Here is a 10,025-nt window from a genome sequence, read left to right as displayed (position 1 = left end):
GGGCAATGTCTCATGAGTTCAACCAAAGCACAAAAGTACACCTCTGGATACCAAACGCACTGGGATTCACAAAGCAACTCTGTTCTAGGATGAGACAATATAAACCCACACTCTGCCTCACTAAATTTCCTTGGGCTGGTCCTAACTTTTCTATGGTTTCAATTCTCTTTCCATCCCTGGGTAACGACTTACAACCTGCTTTAAGACAACACAGGTAAAATATATGGGCAAAGCAACATTATTATCTCTCCTGACCACCAGGGCTGGTTCACCAAGTTACCAAGAGTATTTCCCTTCCCTTCCCAATGAGCTCCTACATCCAAAGAATCACCAGGCCACCTCTGCAGGTTCTTCGGTTGAACGTTCAACTTTTTCTATTCCATTTCCTCTCAAATCATTGCCCATCTATCTGGAGACCTTCTATTCCACATCTCCTAAACCTCCTGAATGGGAAATCCACAAAATGGAGAGACAGAGAAGGGAGAACATGAATCTCAGGGGGTTATGGGTTATCTTTTTTTCAGTCGGCCAAAAGAATGTAACCAGAACCGCTTGGTTAGAAAAGTCCATATTTTAACAGAGTCCCATGTACAAAGCAGTCACAGCAGGTAAACTCGGACCACAATCACAACAGCAAAGGACAGGTTTCTGTTTTTTTCTTTTTCTTGTTTTCTGGATTTTTTTTCTTTTAAGGGGGCGAGGGCATGGAAAAATACAGCACACTAATGAAACAAAATGCCAAAAATACAAAAAAAAAATAGAAAATAGAAAAAAATGTATTTACAAGTGGTACATTACTATGATCAGAAAGCACAAAGACACCTGCTGCTATAATACATGCATTGGTTCAAGAAGAAACTACTAAAAAACCTGCAAGGAAGAAGTTTGTAAAAAGAAAAAAGAAAGGGCAAAAGGGTTTCAACTTTTTCTTCCCTAGTCTGCTACATTGATCATAACCAAATAAGAGTCCCCTAAAGTCCATGAGTATATCAGTACAAACAAATACTACACTGGTTTTTAAACTGCGGGTTCAGTTGTGGAGGGGAAAAAAACAGCAGCTTATTGTAGATTCATATACAAGAAAAGCCATAGTAAACTGCTCTACATGCTAAAAATTACAGCAAGCCCCTGACTGCTACACAGCATGATCTTAGCAGGTTTTTCTTTTTGTTTATTCATATATATATCTATACGCGCGCATGTTTGTGTGTGTGTGTGCGTGTGTGGATGTATAAAAATCGTGCTCACTGCAACACGACATCTGGGTGGAAATGTAACTCATTACAACAAATTCTTATATGTATACTGCAAGTAGTCACTCAATATCTGTGGATTTAATAAGTCACTTCACACCACAGGAAATATTTAATAAATCCAAAAAAAAAAAGAAGAAAAAGAAAAAAGAAAGAAGAATATAGTGACGGAAGAGCTTCTGACTCAGTTCTCTGAAACTCAAGTCCCCCAGGGGAAACTGGCCCCAAAGTACTTGAGGGTTCACTGAAGAAACTTCGCTCTGCTTGGGGTTGGTTTTTTTGTGTTTTTTTTTCCTCCTTTTTTTAGTGTTCACAAGTTCCTGAACGGACTCCTTGCCGTTTTCAGTTTTTAAATAGTTCGGTCTCTTCCTCTCCCCGCCCGAAGGTAACAGTCCGGTGCAGATCCGTAAAAACAGAAGAGGGCAGGGGCCGGGGGGAGGGGGCAGGGAGGACTGCAGGGGTAGGTGGGTGCAGCTTCAGGAAGGGTTCCCAATTCCATATCTGAAGGAAGAAAAGGAACCCGGAGGGTCTCCAGAAACTCTCTCCCTCCCCCCACGCCTCGCCCAGCCTCCTTTTTAATGAAAAGTCCATTCACGCTAGTTCCTTAAACTGGTACTTCTCCCAGTCCTGGGCCAGCTTGCAGAGGAAACCAAACGGAGATAAGGGAAAAGGACCATGGTGGAGGTTCTGGTCACTTTCCATCTGATCCATCATACTTCCAGGAATCGGGAGCTACTGGACTTGGAGTGGAATGGCTCGGACCACATGCGTCGCAGGTCACCCTGGAGAACGAGAGGAGGAGGAAGGATTTAGTCAGCCATTTTCTCCCAGCAATATACTAAAAGCACTTCGGCAATTCTCTCTGGTTCTGGGTGCCAGCCAATCATTGTTTTCCTATAGAAAATCCAAGGATGACAATGACCATCCAAATTGAACGCATTTTAGTACAAGTAATGAGGCTTTTGAAAAACAGCTCAGAGACATAAGGATTCTTGGGCTCATCTAAGATAAAAACACAAGCAAACTTTCTGCAGGCACAGCGTGCGATTTAGATTTACGTAGAGTGAGGTCTTGCTTCGAGGAGGAGAAAGGAAGGGGAAGGGTTCGGGACACCTTGCTTCACCCAAATTTACCTGCAAGCACTAGGCAGCATATTTTTGCCTGTTTCCAAATCCTCGGACTTTCCACTGGAATTTCAAAACTTTCAACGAAAGGGATAAGGAAGCAGTGTGGCCGAGTGGACACAGCAGGAGCTTGGGAATCAGGAGGACGTGGGTTCTAATCCCAGTTCTGCCACCTGTCTGCTGTGTGACCTTGGGCAAGTCACTTCACTTTTCCGGGCCTTGGTTACCTCATCTGTAAAATGAGGACTGAGACCGTGAATCCCATGTGGGACCGAGACTGCGCCCAACCCAATTTGCTTCTATCCACACCAGCGCTTAGTACAGTGACTTGTACAAAGTAAGCACTTGACAAATACCACAATTATTAATTATTATTGTAAGGAGGGGGTTGGAATTTCTTGGGGATAACTTATAAATGGGATGTTTCTCCCTAAGGGAGAAAATGTCTTTCATAAGAACGGCCTTCTCCACACAGGGCAGCTTCATTCATTCGTCTACATTAGCAGGACTCAAGCAATTATACCCCATGAGCGTCTGATGTCTTTGACAAAGAATACCTCCAGGCTAAGCGCTCCGAAGGTACCGGAGAACTTCAATTACAAGACAGAGAGCGGGGCCGGCTGCTACGCTAGCGCTTCCGCCCCACATCCCATTCACGTCGGGCTCTCCCACCTTTAAATAGGCCATTGTGAGGAGCGGCAAAAGGGTGAATGGCACCAAATAGAGCAAGGCAGGCTGCGCTGCCCGATGAATTCGAGACGCCACTGTTGCAGTTAGCAGACCTACGAGACAAGAAAAACAGAACTAAGACACCAGGAATCCAGCTGTGATGCCGAGATAATCTCAGCTCGTCAATGACTTTTTTATAGAGCCTTTGATGAGGGCTTCAGGACAGTTCTGCAGAGTCAGCACTCTGCCTGACAGCACTGAATGCCACACCTAAGGAGCTAGGTGGATGTACAACCGGAAGCACGTCCTCAAATAATGACAAAGAAGTTAAAACAAATGCAAAGAAAAGCCCTTGACCGCCCCAACTTTTGGGAGGAGAAAGAGCTAAGCGCTGAAGAAATACCTTGCAGCGGGGAAGCAGCTTAGCCTAGTGCAGAGAGCATGGGCTGGGGAGTCAGAAGGAACCGGGTTCCAATTCTGATTCCATTTGTCTGCTGGGTGACCTTGGGCAAGTCACTTTTAGAACAGTGCCCAGTGCTTAGAACAGAGCTGGGCATCTAGTAAGCGCCTAACAAATACCATTATTATTATTCTCTGTGCCTCAGTTACCTCGTCTGTAAAATGGGGATTAAGACTGTGAGGCCCATGTGGAACAGGGACCTGATTAGCTTGTGTCTTCCCCAATGCTCAGAACAGTGCTTGACACAGAGTAAGCGCTTAACAAATATCATCATTATTATTATCGATTACCACCAGCTGATGGATTCACTGGAGCCAGGAAACCTGCGTTCCACTCCCAGCCCTGCCGCTAACGTTCGGCAGGCCATTTAGCCTTTCCGGGCCTCAGGTTCCTCAACTATCAAATGGGGATAAGATACCGTCTCTCCCTCCCTCTTCTAGACTGTGAGCTCCGGGTAGGACGGGGACTATGCCTGACCCGATTCCCTTGTACTGACCCCAGTGCTTAACACCTAGTGAGGGCTTAATGAATACCATAGTTAACAATCTGTCTCCTCGGTGGCGGGCTGTTCAACTCTTTCCTGCAACCAGCCTCAGTCCATCATCTCTTACCAACAAAGTATCCGATGAGGGTGCAGTGAAAGTAGGAGACCTTCTGCATGCGTCCAGAAATGTTTCCGGGCCCCTGGGCCCCGCAGGAATCACTGTTGGCTTGCTTTTTGTAGTTATCGTAACGCAGGACGAAGCACAGCAGAAGACCTGGCATCACGATATCTCCAATTCCCAACATGGAGAAGTGGCTGCCTGTGGAACTGTGCACCCATAAGTTGAATTCCCTGCGGCCCAGAGACACCCAAGGATAGACCCCCACGCCTCCCTGATCGGACCTTCTGGTCACCTGGTGTGTTGCACGTGGTCTTGGAATCCCAAAAACCTCACAAATCCCTCTGGAGCAAAAACATAAACCAATACCTGCCAGAACGGCTTATGAAACTGACTCACCATTACAACACTCCATTTAATTTTCAATTAATCTTCCCACTCCCTGACCATCAGGAACGATGCTTCACAGCAGCAGAGAATGATGCCCAACTGTTAACACCAAGGCATTGTGACAAAGGAAGAATTCCACTATCCCTATGGCATCATTTCTTTTTTTAAACATTATGTGTTTTGTTGGGTTTTTTCAGATGTGGGAGATTAGGTTTGGAAAATGTCTTGAATTGACATGGAAAAAAGCATGAGGCAAAGTACTGTCACCGACCCGATACTCTTCTCCACAATGCTTTGGCATTGTTCCAGAGAGATCTCTGGAAATGGTAGGTAGTTCATTTGATGACTCATTCGATCATCATTCTGTTGGGTGGATCCTTGAGTCAACGAATTGAAATTGGAGGTTTGGGGTTTGGAACGTGAAAAATAAATAGGACCTGGACAGAAACCCCACCCAATCATTTTGCTCGGATCATTCGACTGCTGGGTACATTTAGGTACTGGGCTGCAGAATCATTTAAAGAAAGCAGGATCTGGCTGCCATCACCAGGTTTCTTTACTATTTCTCTGCGGGGTGAAGAGGGTGGTGACCATTTACAGCCCAGTTGCAAATTTTAATAATGGAAAAAGAACTATCCAACTAGGCACTTCTGGGGATAAGATACAATTTATTTCCTCGTCAGTAATTCGAGTCACTGTCGCAATGACAGACCACATTTCTCGCCAAAGCTCTCTTAAAATTCCATCTCCTCCAACAAGCTTTCTCGATCAAATAGGAGCTCCCTCTAGGACTGTGAGCTCGTAGTGGGCAGGGAATGTGTCTGTTTATCGTTACAGTATCCTCTGCCAAGCGTTTAGTACAGTGCTTTGCACACAGTAAGTGCTCAATAAATACAACTGAATGAATGAACTCCCAAGACCAAGTCGCACCAATCCGCCTGCTCCCTCTAGCCCTTCAGTATTTAGTTAAATCCTTCCTCAGATTTTCTGTGTAAGACCGCTATTAGTAGAGAAAGCAGGGAACGTGACTCATGCAACTGCTGAATTTCCCAAGAGCTTAGTACAGTGAATTGTACTCAATAATTACCTTTTCAACTACTACTATTTGGGATCTCACTGCAGGGCACAGGGGAGTTACCAAGGAAGAAGAGGACTCATACGAGGGGCAGTGTTAGCTTACTTCTGAAGTGGTACCAGCTCTGTGGATAAGTTCCCAGCAATTCTTAAGAAGGATAAAGGACCATTCTTACCTTGGAAAAACAAGTTTGCCAGGCAGAGACAAGCGAGGGACATCTCGGCCAACATTTGGTCCTAGATGAAGCTTCCGGGATAGAACATCAAGGGGATTATCAGCTGGCTGTGTGGCCACTTTCACCATGACATTGCTATTAAAGATGTAAGCAGAAAAAAAGACCTGCAGAGAAGAAAAAAATGATGAGCTACCCACGCACCATCATTTACGCTACCTACTCCCTCTGTCATTACTCAAACAGATTTTGCCGGGTGCTGAAAGCAGACACTTTGAATATAGGAGTCACGTTGGAAACTCTCGAAATGGATTTCACTTTCAGGTGCTTGCTACTCCCTTCCCAAGACCGCTATATTAACTTCTAGCTGATTCTTTCAAGGAATGAGATTCACAGTGAAAACCTAACCTCCTTTATCCTTACGCACTACACAAGGAGCAATGAATGTCTTGACACTACACAGGATTGATCTGGACAATCTCACTGAAGTCTGCAGAAAAGGAGCAAACACAAGTGAGTCCCTCCTACGCTTCTGATTGTGTTAAGTGGAAGATAAAATGCCTTATCACAAGGGCTGTCATCAGTTTAATGGGTAAAAGATGTAACACTTGCCTGAACTCCTTTAAACGCACATGGCTCAGAACTTTCCAGGAGGTCAGATTTTAGACATTGCCGGGTAGGAAGAGAATGATGCATGCGTGGCTAATTAAAAATAAAAGACAGCAGGTATTTTCAGGAAAACAGAAGCTTACCCAAAAGACATCATAAATTAGAAGCCCTGAGAGCAGCAAACAGGAAACCTTGAGGCTTGGCAGCCGGACGAAGGCAATCATAGCAACGCAGAGGCCCATGGCCAGAGCTGGAAAACAAGAAGGCAACACTGTTTGGTTAGCAAACTAGTCTACCGTGGAAGCACCCAAGGATCACTCAAGCAGCTAGCTGGTGCTTTGGATATTAAATACAATATCTTGCTAAGGGATCAGAGGATAGAGTTTTGTTTGTGGGAAACAGAAACAGAGTATTAAGTTAAAATCAGATGTGCCTTTTTTGTCCAAAGCCCAATTTCAATAAAGATGACGGATTCTATCGGTGCGAGGCAACCGTCCTGGTCCAGTCTAATTGCTTTTAAATAAGTGTAAATTCCTTTTTTCAGCTACACTTCTGATGATTCCCTTCCAATTCATAATAGCTTTGGGGCACCACGAAGTCCTCCTGTGACTTTTCAAGCTACAGGTCTTATGAATTAACAGTTTATAGTGACATCAAATCTAGCTTTAGTTTATAACTATGTTATAAACTATGAATTGTGTTTTGCACAGTTATTACGATTTCTGATATGCCTTATAAAAGAATTCCTCTGATGGCACTACGATATTCACCTAAAGTGCCTCGTAGTTCAGCAAAACCAAATTACACAGTTTCAGGCTTTGGGGAGCCCTGGGCAGTGGCAGTCAGGGATCCACTCCCCAACCCTCGGCAGGAGTCTGTCCCTCATTTTCAGAGCATCCATAGTTCCTAGCTTCAGGTACAGCTTCCCTCTCAAGAGTCTTTCGGAGAAATTTTTTGATGGGACCGCAGTGCACCTGAGGTCTCATATGGGGAGTAATAACAATAATAATAAAAACAATAATAATAATCATGATATTTGTCAAAAGCTTACTATGTGCCAGGCACTGTACTAAGCGCTGGGGAAGACAGAGGATAATTGGGTTGGACACAGTTCCTGTCCCAGATAGGGCCCAGAGTCTTAATCCCTATTTTACACAAGAGGCAACTGAGGCACAGAGAAGTTAACTGTCTTGCCCAAGGATACACAGCAGACAAGTGGCAAATCCGGGATTAGAATGCTGGTTCTCTGACATCCAGGCCCGTGCTCCTTCCTGTAAGCCACGCTGTTGAAGTCAGCACCGATAGGTTCCCCCAGCAGCTGCAGTATGAGCCTAATGGACACAGTGATCTTGGCAATTAAGTGCCTAGAGAGCACAACATCCTGCATGGATTGGGGCCGGTCTGCAAGCCTCGAATCTGGCTAGTTTATAGGTCAGCTCAGGTGGAATCCTATCAAAATACGAGATGCACACAAGAGCTCTTTTCTGTCCCTGGATGCCCTGCTATTAGTATCATCACCAGTAGCATTTTTTGAGCATCTGTGTGCACAGCACTGTTCTCAGCTCGTGGGAGAGTACCACAGAAGCAAGAGACGTTTTCGCTCAGGGTGAAGGGGAGGAGGTCGGGCCTTCGCTACGGCAGCACAGGCACTATCACGCTTGTATGGTCAGTTCACATGCGTGGTTGTCCCCTCTGCGGACCAAGACTGGGGCCTGTGTCTCAGCAGCCTAGGTGACCAAAAGAGAGACTATCAAGCAACCCAGAAGGTTGGTTTGGCCCACTTCCAGGCCTGATGGGATTAGCGCTGGGCTTGGACCCTGGAGTCCCTCACTCTAGGCTTCAAGGCTCTACATCACCTTGCCCCTTCCTACCTCTCCTCCCTTCTCTCTTTCTACCACCCACCCCGCACGCTCTGCTCCTCTACCGCCCACCTGCTCACCGTCCCTCGGTCTCGCCTTTCCCGCCGTCGACCCCTGGGCCACGTCCCCCCGCGGTCCTGGAACGCCCTCCCTCCTCACCTCCGCCAAACTGATTCTCTTCCCCTCTTCAAAACCCTACTTAAAACTCACCTCCTCCAAGAGGCCTTCCCAGACTGAGCTCCTCTTCTCTCTCTACTCCCTCTGCCACCCCCCCTTCACCTCTCCGCAGCTAAACCCTCTTTTCCCTCTTTCCCTCTGCTCCTCCACCTCTCCCTTCCCATCCCCACAGCACTACACTCGTCCGCTCAACTGTATATATTTCCATTACCCTATTTATTTTGTTAATGAATTGTACATTGCCTTGATTCTATTTAGTTGCCATTGTTTTTACGAGATGTTCTTCCCCTTGACTCTATTTATTGCCATTGTTCTTGTCTGTCCGTCTCCCCCGATTAGACTGTAAGCCCGTCAAATGGCAGGGACTGTCTCTATCTGTTGCCGACTTGTTCATTCCAAGCGCTTAGTACAGTGCTCTGCACATAGTAAGCGCTCAATAAATACTATTGAATGAATGAATGAATGAGTCCCAGTGTTCGTTTTGGGATGGGCTAGCAGAATCTGGCTTGGCAGGGTTCTACTCTCATGCACAGTGGTTCCCAGTTGAATGAGCAGCAGGGTGCAATTTCAGTTTATTGTTTTGGTAAATGCAGCAGAAACTGTTGCATGTGGTACAAAACACATGAAACTGATGATCTGTACATGCTCTATGTATTTGGGTGAACTGTAACAAAGCAGTTGTAAGATAAAAGTATCACATTAACTCTATTTTCACTCCCTGTCTATTTTCCACTCTACAACGTGTATTACAAGTAACGTCCTCTCAAGCACTTAAGCGATATTTCTCTGTTTCCAGACAGGTTTTGCCAAAGAGTATTTTATGAGTTTTTCAGAACGGAAATAATTGGTTCCTCATTTACTTATCGTCTTAACAAGCAGGAGTGTAGGTAGTCCCCTGAAAGATTACAGGGGAAAGAACCGGTCTGAAGTGTCATCTATCAAAAGTGGTAATTTTGCTTTTTTTTACTGAAAGGAGCTTCTAGAAATGAAGTAGATAGTGAACGCAATTGGAAGACAATCCACAGTGTGAGGAAGTCTTATATTGAGGCTGAAAACAATCAAAACGATTCCTTGGATTATTACTGAATGTGATTTCCAAAGACCTTAGGGGCCAAGTGACTGGATGCAGATTTTTAAACCACTTAACCCAAAACAACCAAAAATTAGCATTTCCTGGCACCAAATGCTTGCGCATCACAGGCTTGTCTTTATCTGTTGCCGAAGTGTACATTCCAAGTGCTAGTACAGTGCACATAGTAAGGGCTCAATAAATACTATTGAAGGAATGAATGAACAATGGGAAAGAAATCCTACTTCAATTTTAACTGCACTTCAACAATGGGAACTAGATGGAGTGATGGCAGCCACAGAGTAGCAAGGAGGGAAACAATGAAGAATGAGAGGTTAATCCATCCCTTCAGTTACACTTCTTGGGCCCGGGGAGGTGTATGCACAGAAGGAACCAGTGGTTGCAAAGAATTCAACCTTTCCCCAACCTTGGATTTTTGACCATAAAGTCACTTTAGGATCCGGGAGAAGTAGATCCTCCTGCTAAACCCTATGTGTTCCTTCTTCTCCCTGACCTTCACAACTCCTAACTCTCTCTCCCTAAGAGGCACGAGGGGTGAGAAAAAA

At 45.2% G+C, this 10,025-nt stretch overlaps 1 protein-coding gene and 1 long non-coding RNA gene across 3 annotated transcripts in view; one reads left to right on the top strand and one right to left on the bottom strand.

Annotated features, from left to right (window-relative positions):
• Nucleotides 1-552: 552 nt before the first annotated feature.
• SPPL3 (signal peptide peptidase like 3) overlaps nucleotides 553-10,025 on the bottom strand; it is a 150,741-nt gene continuing 141,268 nt past the window's right edge. For both annotated transcript variants that reach the window (XM_029058328.2, XM_029058329.2), the window contains 5 exons: nucleotides 6,498-6,604; nucleotides 5,749-5,912; nucleotides 4,118-4,317; nucleotides 3,050-3,159; nucleotides 553-2,035 (listed from right to left, as the gene is read on the bottom strand). In XM_029058328.2, the coding sequence (XP_028914161.1) occupies nucleotides 1,964-2,035; nucleotides 3,050-3,159; nucleotides 4,118-4,317; nucleotides 5,749-5,912; nucleotides 6,498-6,604 (653 nt within the window). In that variant the 3' untranslated portion in view covers nucleotides 553-1,963. The remainder of the gene's footprint in view (nucleotides 2,036-3,049; nucleotides 3,160-4,117; nucleotides 4,318-5,748; nucleotides 5,913-6,497; nucleotides 6,605-10,025) is intronic.
• Nucleotides 4,887-6,840, top strand: LOC120638134. Its single transcript, XR_005659641.1, has 2 exons — nucleotides 4,887-5,048; nucleotides 5,621-6,840. It is a non-coding gene; the product is annotated as an uncharacterized LOC120638134 (long non-coding RNA).

The sequence above is a fragment of the Ornithorhynchus anatinus genome, chromosome 2, assembly GCF_004115215.2.
Source record: "Ornithorhynchus anatinus isolate Pmale09 chromosome 2, mOrnAna1.pri.v4, whole genome shotgun sequence".
NCBI classification, from domain to species: domain Eukaryota; kingdom Metazoa; phylum Chordata; class Mammalia; order Monotremata; family Ornithorhynchidae; genus Ornithorhynchus; species Ornithorhynchus anatinus.
The sequence above is the reverse complement of the archived record's forward strand: the minus strand, read 5'-3'. Positions and strand labels throughout refer to the sequence as shown.